The 15,932-nt window shown below is 40.3% G+C and overlaps 2 protein-coding genes across 2 annotated transcripts in view; one reads left to right on the top strand and one right to left on the bottom strand.

The window, feature by feature from the left end:
* The first annotated feature begins 428 nt into the window (after positions 1-428).
* On the top strand, positions 429-13,841 carry tert (telomerase reverse transcriptase). Its single transcript, XM_006795191.3, has 17 exons — positions 429-674; positions 1,392-2,667; positions 2,753-2,942; positions 3,035-3,188; positions 3,279-3,446; positions 3,583-3,744; positions 4,674-4,775; positions 4,861-4,946; positions 5,028-5,144; positions 5,288-5,359; positions 5,658-5,846; positions 6,079-6,205; positions 7,588-7,649; positions 7,915-8,039; positions 11,332-11,469; positions 12,652-12,814; positions 13,641-13,841. Exons 1-16 carry the CDS (start codon positions 459-461, stop codon positions 12,753-12,755), a joined length of 3,288 nt encoding a protein of 1,095 aa, XP_006795254.2. The 5' UTR covers positions 429-458; the 3' UTR covers positions 12,756-12,814; positions 13,641-13,841.
* The window catches only part of slc6a18 (solute carrier family 6 member 18), a 22,109-nt gene continuing 19,536 nt past the window's right edge, over positions 13,360-15,932 (bottom strand). Inside the window, exons 7-12 of the mRNA XM_006795192.3 lie at positions 15,802-15,930; positions 15,558-15,714; positions 15,233-15,437; positions 14,984-15,143; positions 14,732-14,894; positions 13,360-13,880 (exon numbers count right to left, since the gene is read on the bottom strand). Coding sequence (XP_006795255.2) covers positions 13,662-13,880; positions 14,732-14,894; positions 14,984-15,143; positions 15,233-15,437; positions 15,558-15,714; positions 15,802-15,930 — 1,033 coding nt within the window. The 3' untranslated portion in view covers positions 13,360-13,661. The remainder of the gene's footprint in view (positions 13,881-14,731; positions 14,895-14,983; positions 15,144-15,232; positions 15,438-15,557; positions 15,715-15,801; positions 15,931-15,932) is intronic.

Here is a 15,932-nt window from a genome sequence, read left to right as displayed (position 1 = left end):
ACCACCCGTGTGCTTATTGTGTTTCTTGGCATTTGTGTGGACTTTGGCAGAAGCACACCAGGTAGAAAACTTTATCGTTGTTGTTCTTCTGAAGGCTTCTGTTTGCGTTTTTTTTAATTAAAATGTTATTTTAAGGTCATAAACAAACGTCGCTTTAACCGCCTGTGGTGCCCATATAATGCTCGTGACAGAAGGAATGATCTCTGGTGAGCAGTTCTCATAGCACGTGATACTGTCCCTTTTTCACTACACTCGTGCCAAAAGACAACAAGCCTTTACCTGCTTGTCATTGGTCAACAGCAAATTTCCCCCTTTAGTATGAGAACTTTTGATTGGCCAGCTCCAATAAACCGCTTTCCCATAGGCTAAGCATGACGCGGGCCCTTAAAACGTGAAACATAGCTAAATCCCAGTGTAAAGTAGCTAACCTCTGTCCAAGTGCTCCGAACACAGTCGGTATGTCTGCGACTGATATGTCCGGTGTGCTGGATATCCTTCGGTTATTGTACCGGCACACGCAGACACTGGAGGAGTTTTCGGACAACATCGTGTTCAGAGAGGGACAGAAAGCAGCTCTCATTGAGCAGACAGATACAAACCGTTTCAAATCGTTCGTTAGGAGTGTTTTTGTGTGCTTTGACAAGGAGCTACAGCAGGTAGCGAGCTGCAAACAGGTAACGTTTCCCCTTATTGAAAAATATACATGTACATTTCCCAGGTTAGCCCTGAGGAGTTGACACGCACTCCCTCCTCTGTGGACGTTTGAAGCGGTGTAGCTAACTCTGCCTGCCATGCTGTTATAATGTTAAAGCCAGGAAACCATGTTACACTCCTAGATATTTTTTTCTCATTGAAACTAAGCTGGGAGAAAAATGTGCGCTGCTGGAGGATATTTCAGCTTCAGCAAGGTCCTCTTTTTTTCTTCTGGGGCGCACCCCCCATTTCTCCTTTATTAGACATGTTTAAATGTATCCAGTTATAATGACAGATAGTTAATATCGCCCGATATATTCGCCCGGTTCTACACTAGGACAGAATAATACTCTGAAAGGGTTTTCACTGTTATACGTTATACGTGGAATATTTCATTTCAGGATCTTTCGAGTGCCATGACTCTTTGATTTAATGGCTCTGGTTTTAGTTAGTAAGGGAAGTGGTAACTTTGAAGTAATTTTAATCACATAGAAGAATAAAGAACTCAGAGTATTGTTTTGTAGCAGTCTCTGGGCTAACATAGCAAAGAGTTATATTATATTTAAATGAGACTTGTGGTATAGATCCACACATCAGTAAGCTGACAGGTTTATAAGAGAGTCTGAAGTTTTGCCTTTGTCAAGATTTAACAGCTTAATGGCAGATGGCCTCTTCTTATGTATTCATACTTTCCACAGATCTGCAGTCTGCCTGAACTACTGGCGTTTGTTCTCAACACTCTAAAAAGAAAAAGAAAAAGGAATGTCTTGGCACATGGGTATAATTTTCAGACGCTGGCTCAGGAGGATCGGGATGCAGACTTCCTCAAATTCCAAGGCGATGTAACACAGAGTGCTGCCTACATCCACGGCAGTGACCTGTGGAAAAAAGTCACAATGCGTCTGGGCACAGACATCACGCAGTATGTTCTGGAGAGCTGCTCTGTGTTTGTGGCAGTTCCTCCTTCGTGTGCTTTCCAGGTGTGCGGCCCTCCAGTCTATGACAGGGTGTCCATGACCACGGCCTCTAGTGGGTTTTTTCTCCAGCCGCGAGTCAGGAAACATAATCGTACCAAGACTGAGAGCTGTCGAGGGTCAGTGAGTTTGAAGCAGAAACGCACAGTTGTGACTCCTGCAAGCAAGAAGATGAAAAGAAGGAATAAAGGAGGGACAAAAGGGAAAAGAAAACGGGAAACTGGAGAAGAGGAGGAGGTGGCAGTTTGTTCAAGAAAGAGGAGGCGAGTAGCATCTATAGAACATCAACAGGCGATCCAACAAGTTGGCTCTGAAAAGGAAGGACAAGCCGTGGCTGTGGAATCAGCACCACCTACAGCTTTCAAACAGCCTGTTGAAATGCCAACATTTGTACTTCCCTTGGAGGGTGGTCCTAGTTGGAGAACAGGGATTTTCCCCCCTTTACCACCCTTGCAATGTTTTATCCGTACCCTGGGATTCCTGTATGGGGGCAGGGGCATGCGTGGCTTTCTTCTTAACAGGAGGAAGAAGACTGCTCATGGATCCAGAAGGCTTCAAGGACAAGATCTGGTAAGAATAGTCTTCTTCGAGGGACTAGCGCATTTGAATGGAGTAGAGAGGAAGCCTAAAAAACTCCCCCAGCGGTTCTTTGGCATGGTCCCCCTGTTTAGGCAGCTCTTACAACAACACAGGAGATGTCCCTATACCAGAATACTACAGAGGTTATGTCCATCAATGGAGGAGAGCAATGCAGGACAGGGAGAACTAAACTCACTCTTACCTCAGCACTGTGCACCGCACAGGGTTTACCTGTTTGTCCGGGAATGCCTCTCTTCTGTGATCCCACAAGAACTGTGGGGCTCTGATCAAAACCGGCTGCATTTCTTTGCCAGGGTCAGGACTTTCTTGCAAAGTGGTAAGTTTGAGAGGCTCTCACTGGCTGAACTGTTGTGGAAGATAAAGGTGAATGACTGTGATTGGTTGAAGAGGAGTAAAACAGGTGAGGTTAGCACCAATGGTCTTTTTTTTTTTTTTTCATGGCTTCGTGTTTCATGCCCGACCTAACCAACGTAACTCATCTGCAGGCCGTTTTCCACCCAGCGAGCTTGCGTATCGGACACAGGTCCTGGGTCAGTTCTTGGCTTGGCTTCTGGATGGATATGTTACAGGCCTTGTGAGAGCCTGTTTCTATGCAACAGAGAGTATTGGGCAGAAGAACGCCATCAGGTTCTACAGGCAGGAAGTCTGGACCAAACTGCAAGACTTGGCCTTCAGGTACACTCACACAACATTCCTACAGTAGCCAGCATACATACAGACATGAGGCATACGTCCAAAAAAAGGAACAAAATTTTCTTTTCATGTAGAGGTCACCTTTCCAAAGGCCAGATGGAGGAGCTGACTCCAGCTCAGGTGGCATCCCTGCCCAAAGGCACCGTCATCTCCCGCCTTCGCTTCATTCCCAAGACTGATGGCATGAGGCCCATCACACGAGTCATAGGAGCAGATGCCAAAACAAGGGTACGCACCAACAGTTAGCTCAGACTTGTCTGTTATTACATCCTGTGTCCATGGGCTGGTTTTTCAACTTTTCTTTGGTCCTCCCTACAGCTCTACCGAGGTCGTGTCAGGGACTTGCTGGATATGCTGCGGGCCTGTGTGCGTGCCACTCCATCACTACTGGGATCCACAGTGTGGGGGATGACTGACATCCACAAAGTTTTGTGCTCTTTGGCACCAGCGCAGAAAGAAAAACCACAACCCCTCTATTTTGTTAAGGTGAGTTGTTACATTTAATAGTTTGGCAGAGAACTTTCAATTTATTTTAAGGATAATACAGCTGTAAATTTCAGCACACTAATATGGACATATTGTATAGGTAATGTATAATTTAGCTTTTTCCTCTTTGTTTAAGATGGACGTGAGTGGAGCCTATGAGAGTTTGCCGCATGACAAACTCATAGAGGTGATTGGCCAAGCCCTGTCACCTGTCCACGATGAACTCTTTACCATCCGCCGCTATGCCAAGATCTGGGCAGACTCACACGAAGGCCTGAAAAAGGCCTTTGTCAGACAGGTAGCCATCCGATCTGCAAACATGCTTATCTGAGAGCATACATAGTATTAATTAGTCCAAAAATGACATTTATGGTAATATTAGTTAACATCACATTACTTAAACTAGTGTTATACCTGCTGGATTAAAACGCATACATTTTAATTTACAAGTTATTCTTTATTTTTATTATATCACTACGTACAGTGCGACTGCAAAAAGGGCTGCTCATAAGCACCAATCAAATCAATAAAAAAACCCATATTTTTCTTCTTCTGTGCAAACTACATATTCATTATATAAACTAGTCAGTCGGACTGATTATTAGACGCTGTAACTTACTGTCAGTGTCACCGTTAGATGAACACAGGCACAGTTATGCTTGACAACACATTCCAGTGACTCTCAAAGTGCCACTGTACTAAAATGATTTAACAAAATGTATTTAGGAACAACAACATGCCTGCAGCATACATTTAATGTTGCTGTAGATCAGCTACTAGACATATTATATGTAATTTGTAAGGATTAGAGTGTTATAAGCGATGTAGATGTTGATAATCCTGCGACCTTACCCAGTTTATATAATGAGTTTCATCCAGATTGATCCGTGCAACTAGGAGGAGTTAGTGTATGTATGCCTGTTCCCTATCATAAATATAGTTAGATGTCTGGTTAAACCAAGTCACTCCAGCTATACTGACATTATGACCCAGCACAACCATCTAGATCAGCAGCGGGCAATTAATTTTAACCGATGGAAATGAATGTGTGCCAGCCCCTGATCTAAGTGCACAGGTCAACAAACATGTCGCTGAACCCTTTGGCAGACATGGCCATCAAACTAAGTTAAACTCAATTTAAAAACATCTGAAGAATCTGTGAAAACCACCATATATAAACATTATTTATGAGTGAAAGTCTGTCTTTTTTTGTTTTGGTTAACACAGGCAGATTTCCTGGAGGATAACATAGGATCCACCAACATGAAGGGCTTTTTGACGTCATTGCAGAGAAAAGGCAAAGTTCATCACACCATCCTGGTTGAACAGGTAACTCTGGCTTCATCGTGTGGTTTGCTGTGGCTGGGCAAATTGTGTGCTTAAGTCCTGAACGCATTACTTTTCCTTGCTGCAGCACTTTTGCTCAGATCTTCATGGCAGAGAGGCATTGCAGTTCTTTACCCAAATGCTAACTGGGAGTGTTGTTCAGTATGGGAAAAAGTAAGATTCTCGAACACCGTTTTCTAAAACATTTTGATGTCATCAAGGCAGTTACGTCTATTTTGTCCCTTTATGTTTCAGGACGTACCGTCAGTTCCGGGGGATTCCTCAGGGATCGGTTGTGTCTAGTTTGCTCTGCTGCCTTTGCTACGGCCACATGGAGAATCTCCTGTTTAAAGATATTCCTGGACACAAAGGGTACATCAGACCTCGCTGTATTTCAGTCAGCTCCAGCTTGTATACATATTACCCATCATGGGCAGAAGAGGGCACTCTTTCTGTGCTGTAGCTCTTGATTTGGTCCACTGTGGCTGTTATTTTGCTCTCCTTGTGTCCTGCAGGTGTTTGATGAGACTGGTGGATGACTTCCTTCTGATTACACCAGACCAACATGAAGCACAAGCTTTTCTCAAGTATTACTTTCAGTTCAGTTTTAAATATTCTGTGTTACTGGAAATGCACAAGATATTTTGGAGTAGGGGACTGGAATGGGATTTGCAGTTTTCTGTAGAACCCCAAATAAATGCATCCACATATAGAGTTATTCTGAACAGCTTGCTTGAGACAGTGGATGACCTGGTGAGCTGCACAAAGTCTCGGTATAAGAGAAATAGAGAGTTTTTACATGTATTTATTTATTTTTTAAACTGCAAATCATGCAAAGCTACTTATTTTAGTGCATTTATAATGCCGCTTGCTCTTTGTGTGTAGGATCTTGCTGGCCGGAGTGCCACAGTATGGTCTGGCGGTCAACCCGCAGAAGGTGGTTTTGAACTTTCAGGTATCGGGAAGCGCGGCCTCCTGTCCCGACATTCGCATGCTGCCCCCTCGCTGCCTCTTCCCCTGGTGTGGACTGCTGCTGGACACCCACACACTGGACGTCTATAAAGACTATTCCAGGTGAAAGGTCCATTCCAGCTGTAATTATACTGCACAGTTATTGTGTTATATTGTGGTGTCTCCTTAGGCCTGTTGTCAAGGCTTTATAGTTTATGGCTGAACTTTGTTCCTACTCATAAACGTGAGCCAATTCTGGCATAGATGAATGATCCTCTGGTCAAACAAAAATCTCTCTGTAGTTCTGAATGTTTTGTTGTTTTTAAATTTTCTTGCTTTTTTTCTTGTTTCACAGCTATGCTGGACTGTCTCTGCGCTACAGCCTTACTCTGGGTTCATCCCACTCTGCAGGACAGCAGATGAAAAGGAAACTAATGGCTATCCTCAGGCTCAAGTGTCATGCCCTGTTCTTTGACCTGAAGGTTGGGAACAAGAATATTTTTAAGACCTTTCAGAATGCTGTAACTGTTAAACATTATGGGAAAGTGCAGTTTGGCAAAAGCTGAGTGCACAGATCAAAACATGTTGTTAAGAGAAACTTGGACTCATTTCTCATCTTTCTTAAGATATTTTGATCAGCTATTTTTAAACTATATATTCTTTCTACGAAATGTATATGTTAATGTTATACAGACACTGAAGCATCACCAGCATGCTATGTCCAATGTCTGTGTCAAAAGTTAAAGTACAAGCTAGAAAGATACCAATCAAGGTAAATGAGTCCTTGAATAAAATATCCAATAAAATGACAGACTCGTGATTTTAAAAAAGTAATTTCTACAAATGCAGTAATTATAATAATGGCAAAGAATTAGTTGAACTTTTCATGTACTTATTAGATACATTTGACAGGTTGTAATACTGCCAGGTTTAGGTGTTCAAACTAATGACATGATATTCAGAGTTTGAGTAGTACAGCTTTGACTGAAAATAAAAGCCTGGTTGCTCACGAAGTCTGCTACTGGAAAGAAAGACTAGCTGGTGAGAGCAATCTTATTGACCTGGCAACTTTGCAGGATGTCAGAAGAAGTGTTGCACAGATATGAAAGGGTAGAAAGCATTTTTTTTAAGACTTGGATGTTCGACTGGACCATTCTGTTGCACATTAGCTGGCATCCTGGAGATCATTGTCTTGTTTCATGGCTCAGTTTAAGCCAAGCTTTGGCTTTCAGGCAGATGCCCTCACATTTGATCCTAGCGTACTTTGTAATACACGAGAGTTTATCGTCTCAATGACTGCAAGGTGTTTGACCGTTGGCATGAGGTGTTTGTGCTGATGTGCTGTTTTTATCAAACAAATTGGAGATTATTTCTTTTCAAAATAATCTCCAGTTTGGTCTCACCTGTCTAAAGCACATTGTTCCAGAAGACTTGTGGTTTGTTCGAATGCAATTTTGTCAAGCTAAGCTGCGCTGCCATGTTTGTTTGTTTTTTGTGTTTTTCTTTTTGTTTTTTTCCTTCCCTCTTACTCAAATTTGGTCACACTTGGCTCAGAACAGGACGGCACTGGTCAAAGCTCTAATACTGGGCCTTCAAAATGCACAGCCTAAAACCAATATCACTGAGGCGATGTCCATCTTTTTATACAATTTTACTTTTGAGGAAAAACCAAAGTGACCATAAAGCAATCAAAACTCAATTCCCAGCTGTAAAACATGGCAGAGGGAGCAGCAGGGTTTGGAGCTGCTTTCTGTTTTGACTAACAGGAAAATCCGACCTGAGCAGTCAATGAAGAAATCTTATATCAGTATGTTAGTAAACTACTTGCTTTCCGTTACATTAATTTATACATTTTTCTCCTCAGACGAATTCTCTTGAAGCGGTCTACAGGAACATGTACAAGATGGTGCTGCTGCATGCGTACAGGTACTGTTGTCAGTGTCAGATTGGTGCATTTACCCACCTGTAATATCAAAATACATGGATAATAAACACAAACTGGGAACCTTCAACATGAATCGCTTCCAGTTGGGTAAAAATCTGGGTTTATATTAATCTCTATATTAATCAGTACCTGCACCGAGCTTAGAAATAATTATCCGGTTGTTAATCTCTAAATATAAATGTCTAACTGAACCTGTCCTTGTTTACAATTTTTGTGTGAGTCTTCCTGTTTTTTTTTCCTCTTCAGATTTCACGTCTGTGCCCAAAGTTTGCCCTTTGGTCAGACCGTTTCCAAGAACCCCGTCTTCTTTCTGCAGCTGATATGGGAGATGGCCAAGTACTGCAACAAGCTCATCAGATGCAGCAACAAAGGCAACTTTTGCATTTCACAGAAGCACTTTGTTGCTGATTGGCAATAGTGGGCAGTAGTTTGATATAAACACATTCAAATCAAGTAATAGCATCTCTGTATTGTGAAGTAAGATCCTGCAGTTTTTAAAGAGTAATGTGGGTAGTTGGGAAAAAAACAAGATGCTCAGGTATAAGAAGACTGACAACCAGGGCAAAAAATCCAGCACTGCTATGATGTGCTTAATGTTTTGGACCTTAGCACATTTTACTTTGTGCCTTTTTTGCTCCTCAAGTTTTACTCGGTTGCTCTTCAGTCTGGGAATTTTATGGTTTGATCCATTTTGGTGACAGGGATGCTTCCCTCTCATTTTCCTTATAGATTTAATATTTCCTTAAGATAGCAGCCACACAAGCTGGATTTTAGAGGTAGAGATGCACTCAGAGTACTGCTGTGGTGTCCTGTTTACCATACTATAGATTTGTTTAAGCCGAACAGCAAACAGAAGTGGCATCAGGCTCATGGCCAGCAGGGGGTGCCCTTTTCGAGTGATGTCGCTTGTCAAAGCTCAGTGAGAGTGTGATAATTGTGTCGCTAACACCCTGAGATGTCAGTGCTCCCAGTTAAACGAGCAGATGAAAACAGGAGAGAATACAAAAATGTATTTCTTTACATGAAACGGCAGACTCAGGATCAGTTACAGCAGTTAAACTTACTCTTCTCCAAACTGGATGTTGGCAAATAACAGCAGAGCCAAGTTAATGTGCTCCTGTGAGTTAATGAGTCCCACATACTTGCCAGTTGGACACTTTCAGAGCTGTTATATTTTATCTTTTTTCATTTTCAGTTATCTACATCTTCTTAATCACTGCATGCTAGTTTAATGTCACTTATTTTTAAATTATATAGATGGTATTGTATTTAATGCATACTTTATTTTTTTATTAGCACCCCTGCAGAGACCACACTCTGCAGTGGTGCTAATTGTTCTTGTGCAAACAGGTTAAAGGAGCGAGGAATATAATGGTGTCAGGTGTGACTGTGTGGGAAATGGTTAACATGGTTCAAGGCTTCGTCGGATCAGGCAGTGGGAATTCCAGTAACTGAAGTATACTTTCTATCAAGGTGCTCCCACAATGCTTCAATAATTTGAACAGCAAATTGCAAATTTGGATTAATTACTCTGGAAAACCTGTTTCCGTTAATTTACAGTTGAGTTCTTGTGTAATTTGGCATTTGGGCTAGCTGCCCTTTTTATGTTGAACGATTCAGGCCAGTGTCAAGTGGCTTAACAAAGAAACAGTCCTGTGAAAATGGTCAGGACTGAAGTGAAAATGAGTGAAAAAGCAGATGATGTCCAAAGAAAAACTTTAAAAGATTTTCATAAAGCCCAGAGAACTGCTGCTCAAGACTGCTTAAATGTCCAACTAAGAAAAATATGAAGGGTGGCTCAAGACTTTTGCACAGCCAGATATTTTCTGATGTTCTAGAAGTAGAAGAAGTTCTTCTACTGCTGTCAGTTATTTTGGCATGTGTTCAGGATGTATGGTAATAATTTGCGTTTGTTTTCCGTTATAGTTCATTCTGTGTATTCATGGTACGTTTAGGAGAATCAGGAGATTTCTAACCTCATTCAGCCTGGAAAGTTAAACATTAGACTAAACCACATAGTAAATTCCTAGTTTGCAGCAGTGTTGTGTGCGCTTAATTAACCCTAAGACTTTTGAATGTGTCAATAGAAAATTGTATTTGTTTAGTAGAGGTGGGAATCACCATACATCCCACGATACGATATTATCACAACACTTAATGCACGATACGATATTATTGCAATTTTTAAAAATATTTTGCGATATTCAGATTCTGTACATAAAGGTAAACTTTATCAATATTCATTTTATCTAATATCAAAGTCTCGCACTCAGTCTTTCTCTCATTTCAGTTTTATTGTTGACAAACTGAACGGTTTGTATTACAGTCTAGTCCAACTTAACTGAATGCAACCATCTGGTACAATTATAGCTATTCTGAACTATGCAATTTATGAAAACTATGCAGCCCCTTCAGCAACTGAAGAATTTGAAAGTAAATTAAAACAAAATATAATTTTACATTAAATAAAAGTTTTAAACTTAATTAAAATAAAACATGTCTTAAATTAAAATAAGTAAACTGTCATGTTTATTGCTGCCAAAAAAAAGTTAAACACATTTGGACAGTGAAGGAATGTCAGGATTCTTGCTCAGAAAAAGGATCAACATGCTTTGAAGTCAGAGCACAAAAACCTTTTTGTAACAAAATATCGATTTCTGCTGTTCCTGTATCGATACATTATTACCAAACAAAGTATCACGATACTACACAGTATCAATTTTTTCCCCCACCCCTATTGTTTAGTCAGCATAAGCTTTTAATGATATAAGTTTATTTGTGATAGAATGCTACATGATGATCTTTTCCTTGCTTAGAACTGATTGTTCTTTTCATTGCTCAGAACTGATTGTTCTTTATGAAACCTGTTCTGATATTTGTATCTGAATCTTCCCACAAGCGATAGTAAGAAGTTGAACAAGCAGTTCTGACCTTACACACACACACACACACACACACACACACACACACACACACACACACACACACACACACACACACACACACAATCACAATCACATATGCACATGCTTATGTCACTGAACGAATGTTTTAATTCCTGTTGTATAAATAAAGAAAGCAGACGGTGACAGACCACAGGTCCGTGAGTGTCTCTTACGTGTAGGAGCGCTCTGTCACTTGTCCTTGCGAGTAAAGACAACTGCAGTGTGTGTGTGTGTTTTCTAACTCAAGTGTCTCAGCTGAAGAATTGCGGGGTGATTTTAAGAAATCCCCTGTCAGAATGTTTAAATAAATATAAACATTATTTACAGCGCACAAATTGCTGGGGATGATAGTTTAAACAGTTTCAATGTGATTTTGAGGATATTAGGCTGATGGTATCCTGTAATATCACAATATGAGCCTTTAGTATCCTGTTGTTGTCAGCATACGTACTGCATTGATATAACCATTTATTTTAGCAGGTTGCTATAGTATTATTAAAATGAGTAAACGCTGAATAACTTGAATAACTTATCATATGTTAATTTCATTAACATGTGATATTATAGGATAAGTTAAACTATTCACTGGATAGTACTGGATTGTAACCCACAATTGCTGCAGTATTACTGAGCTGTGATGTAAAATTCAACCCATTTTCCTTCAGCCACCTGAGCAAACACATTAATAACTTAATTTCTTCTCTTTTTGCCTCTCTAGGACTGATTTTAGGTGATAAGGCCCAGACGGGGATTGTGCAGTACGAAGCAGTGGAGCTGCTTTTCTGTCTGTGCTTCTTGCTGGTGCTGTCACAACACCGTCTTCTCTATAAAGATCTGCTCGCACACCTGCACAAACGTATGTAGTCTCAAAAGTGATGTTCAGATTCTTCTTCCAAAAAATGCAATTAAAATGTTACGCAAAGTACCCTGCAGAAGTCTAAGCATCTCGGTTTTCCTTTAGATTTTGTTGTTAAAATGGGAAATGGGCACAGTGATGAATTAAAACGTGTGCAAAAATACATGGAAATACAAGACAAAACAAAGTGCAATTCTAAAACAGTTGGAATTTGGTATGATTACCTTTTTCTTTTACGTTTTCTTGTAATTTCTTTAAGGAGGCTTCAGGAATAGTTCTCCAGGCTTCTTGAAGCACATTCACAGCTCTTCTTTGGATCTTGGCTGTTTCTCTTTGAGGTCTGGGCTCTGGGGAGGCCAATCCAAGACTGATAGTGCTACACTGTGTGTTTTTTGTTTTGTTTTTTTCTATCCCTTGCTTTTACTGCATTAGCAGTCTGTCTTGGATCATTTTGTTGCTGAAAAATGAGACCGAAGCCAATTGGATGCTTTCCAGATGATCTTTCATTGTGGATAAAATCTGGCTGTACATTTCTTTTTTTCATGAGCCCAGCAATTTTGAAGATCCCCAACACCACTGACACTTTTGTCAGTTGCAGATTCTTGTTCTGCTCACATATTAAGTTGTATTTGGATATCAAAAATAATTTGCTGCAAAGTCACAAATAACATCCAAAGAAGTGCATGTGCATACTATCAGTAGGAGTCTCTTTGTGTTTCCTCCCTACGTGCAAAAGGAGGAGACACAAAGAGACAGCCTGAAGGGGTCACGAGTTTGTGCACTTCTAGGAGGGGCATCCAGAAGGGCATCTGGTGTAAAGTCCTATATCAAACATGCAGATCTGTTTGCTGTGCTGAACCTTTGAGGACTACAGCAGGATAAAATAACCGCTGCCTGTGTGGATGTGTGTGTGGATGCTTAATTAGGCAAGAATAATTAAAAACAAAATAAAAGTACTACAGTTTGGAAAAATGAAGCTTTTCGATTTTATTACGAAAGGCTGTCCTTCCTGTAGCTTTCCAGGAAGGCTGATTCTTTGTAAGAGGTGCACCTAATTTAACCAATATACACGTATCATTTTACATGTATAATCTGCAGTTTATTGGCACCTGTCATTTGATTTTACAGTTTGTCACCAAAGAAGGAAATAAAAAGCGTCTTATCTTCTTTATCTTTTTACAGGAAAGCGCAGTCTGGAGCGGCGTTTGGGGGACCTGAGGCTGGCCAGGGTGCGGCAGGCCACTAACCCCAGGACTCCAGTCGACTTCTTGGCCATTCAGACGTAAATTACTATTCCTAGTCCCAGTTTCCAACATGACCGCAGAACAATACTCGGAGATTAAAGGTATGGATTTATTTAATCTAGATTCCCTCCCCTTTTTTGTTAAAAACATATTAAAAGCCTTTTTTTTTCTTTTGCTTTGTTTAATTCTTAAGTTGTAAGTGTTTTAACAATATATATCACCAAAAAAAACCCAAACCAATACATGACATCTTTCGGATCTAGAGTGTCAGGAAACATGTCTGGAAAAAAACAGTACTTAGTCGTGTGCTGCAAAACACTTAAGTGCTAAACCTCAGTCATAAACGCACACAATCAAACAACAGCAACCTGTCAAGATCGGTAATTGAAAGTCATGCATCTACTATAATAGAGCAGGTCTCATCCCATAGCTGTGTGTGTCTTTGTGGACTTTGATTTACACCTTGCAGTAGTTTTCCATAAAGAGCATGTGCGGACATGCGTCACAGAAGTTGTGAGACATTCGCCAAAGTATTTTATTTTTCTTTTTTTTTTTTTTTTTACTTTTGTGTTACATCACATATGCTCAGTTCTTTAGATAATGCTAAAGTTGTTCAGAAATGAAGAAACCTGAAGGGTTCTGTGTTCTTTTTTATTATTATTTTTTTTTATTTTTACTATGTTCAACTGTGCAGATTCGTATATTTGGAGTCAAAGAAAGATGTGTAATGTTATATTGGATATATGATATGATGTAAAAATATGTAAAATGAAAATTAAGAATGTCACTGTTAAATAAATCCTGTTTTATTTTCAAGGGAAGTAATGTAATGTTTCATATGTCAAGTAAACATCAGAATCTGTATGAAATTCTAGTGAATTTTGATGAAAAGCAGTGATAAACATCTGGATTTTTGCTGTATGGCAGCATTTTTACTCTCCACAGTCCTTAAGCCCTTTGAGTCTTCTGTTCCTGTGTGTCAGTCACGAAGGCGTCGTTGTCGTAGGGGTTTAACTCCATCCCAACCGAGGACTTTCTGAATCTGCCACGAAGCAGCTGGTAGAGGGCCACCAGAGGAATGGAAATCACAGGCACCACACAGAGGAGGATGATTATGGCAAAGACCCAGTCTGGATAAAGCTTCTCTTCAGTTTCAGGGAATTTTTCCTGAAAAGAAAGATAGAGGTGGAAACAATGAAGGACATTTATTTATTTAATTATTAAATATGGTTTAAAATTGGTAAAATGCGCTAATTTTCTTTCTTCGGGTTAAATAGAGCGCAACGACCAGCAAGCAGGCAATTAGGTTAGCTTGACTAATTCAATAAATTTTTTATATTGATTTACTTTATTTATTTAAATTCTATTTTTTATTGCTGTGTCCAGCACTTTGGTCAGTGGTTGCTGTTTTAGTGCTTTAGGGCTTGGCTAACTTAAGGTTATCGAAATCAATCAAGAGATATTTCAGGCTCATAAAATCCCATAAAGGACTGAGCTGTCATTTTATCCCGCCGGTCTATATTTATTAATCGACATATTTGTTAAAATGTAGGTTTTGATAGACATTTTTAAACTCTTGCTTGTTTGTTAACAGACATTACAGATAGTCGCTTCTCAGGTAAAAGTCTGGCTGCTGGATTCATTTCAGAAGTCAGTTTGATTTTTAGTAGCATCTTCCTTCAGGATAACTCGCTATGACTCACAGCTCAGATCATTTCAAAGTGGTTTATTGATCATAACAATGAGTTCACTGTACTCAAATTGTCTCCACAATTAAAAGATCTCAATCCCGTAATGTACCTTTGGGATGTGATGGAAAAGAAAAGCAAATCTGCAGCAATTGTGCGATGCCGTCGTGTCAGCATGAACTTAAAATCTCTAAAGAATGTTTTGAGCGTCTTATTAAATCTACGCCATGGAAAATTGGAGCAGTTCTGAAGATAAATAGAGGACCGAACAAACTGCACCTAGTAAAATCTTGAATTATGAGTAGATTCATTCTTCAATTCTTGGCTTACATAATCTGGGTTCCATGCTTGATAGGTGGGATGTGTCTGTGCCTGGACAACCACATAGGCAACAAACACCACCAGGAGCAGTAAAGGACTGATCACCATCCAGCACGCCTTCCAAAAGATGTTTGGCCTCCTCCCAGTCATGATATAGATGTCGTCACTGAAACTGGCAGAGGAGACGTAAAACGGATATGAATTATGATTGTTAATGAAGTTTACAGTGTTATGTTCAGGAAGAAGAGGAGAAAAAGTTACGTTTTCATTCCACGGAAGTAAATAACTCCAATAATCTCAAATAAAGCAATGATGAGCAGAGGTACAGATCCCACGTAACCATTAAACACCTCCACCCAGTAGTTGCCTGAGCTCAAGGAGAAGAGGAGTGCCACCAAGAAGGCTATCAAACAGATGATCGCTGCAGAAGTGAAAAAGGTGAAAGTTTAAAAGAGGGAATTCAAAGGAAATTGTTTTTAACTTAAAAAGCACGAGCTGATGTGCAAGTACCTGATGAGAGTTCCTTGGGCATCCACCTGGGCAATAGTTTGAGTTCATTGAGGGGCGCGAGGACACCCTCTATGTTACCAAACATGGAGGAGAGACCTAAACTAAAGAGCATGACAAAGAACAGTACGGCCCATACCTGCGAGCCCGGCATCGATATCACCGCTTCAGTGAACACGATAAAAGCCAGGCCAGTACCTGAAACACTCTGAAGATAAAAAACAAGAAGCTAATGAGGATTCTTGAAATAGCAATGTCTGAAAATGACCAGTGTTTGTGGATGGAGGGGCTCGAGGATAGAAGAATGACTATAAGATGGAGTGAGTACCTGCTTAAGTAATTTTTGTAGATCACACTCCCTCAGGGACAGACTCTGGAGTTTCTCTGGATATGTCGTATTTAGATATTCATACCAGTAATCGTAGTTCTGCAGGGTTATGTTCTGGTCTGGGAACTCAAAGTAATTGGTCAGAGCCAGGATGTTCCTGCAGATAAGATTTGAAGAGTAAGTACTCAGGATCAAGCAAAGACATAGTTGCAAAACCCCACCTAAAATAGGCATGCTTACGTACTCGTCTTTACAGGCGTTAAAGGCGGTGGTGGCTTTAAACCCCAGGATGGAGAAAACTGGAATGGAGGCGTAGAGAGATGTGGCACTGTTTATCACTCCCACAAGAACAGCGTCTCTCTCGCAGTTGTTTCT

Source organism: Neolamprologus brichardi, chromosome 22 (assembly GCF_056152115.1).
Source record: "Neolamprologus brichardi isolate AB-2024 chromosome 22, ASM5615211v1, whole genome shotgun sequence".
Classification (NCBI taxonomy): Eukaryota; Metazoa; Chordata; class Actinopteri; order Cichliformes; family Cichlidae; genus Neolamprologus; species Neolamprologus brichardi.
Note: the sequence above shows the minus strand (reverse complement) of the source record. Positions and strands in the feature narration are given on the sequence as shown.

What these genes read in the sequence shown, in the direction of transcription:
- tert (XM_006795191.3), top strand. Translation starts at nt 459, where the DNA reads ATGTCTGCGACTGATATGTCCGGTGTGCTGGATATCCTTCGGTTATTG. An exon ending in GAGCAGATGCCAAAACAAGG is followed by an intron (nt 3,189 to 3,278) that starts GTACGCACCAAC and finishes TCCTCCCTACAG; the next exon opens with CTCTACCGAGGTCGTGTCAG. An exon ending in ACACCATCCTGGTTGAACAG is followed by an intron (nt 4,776 to 4,860) that starts GTAACTCTGGCT and finishes TCCTTGCTGCAG; the next exon opens with CACTTTTGCTCAGATCTTCA.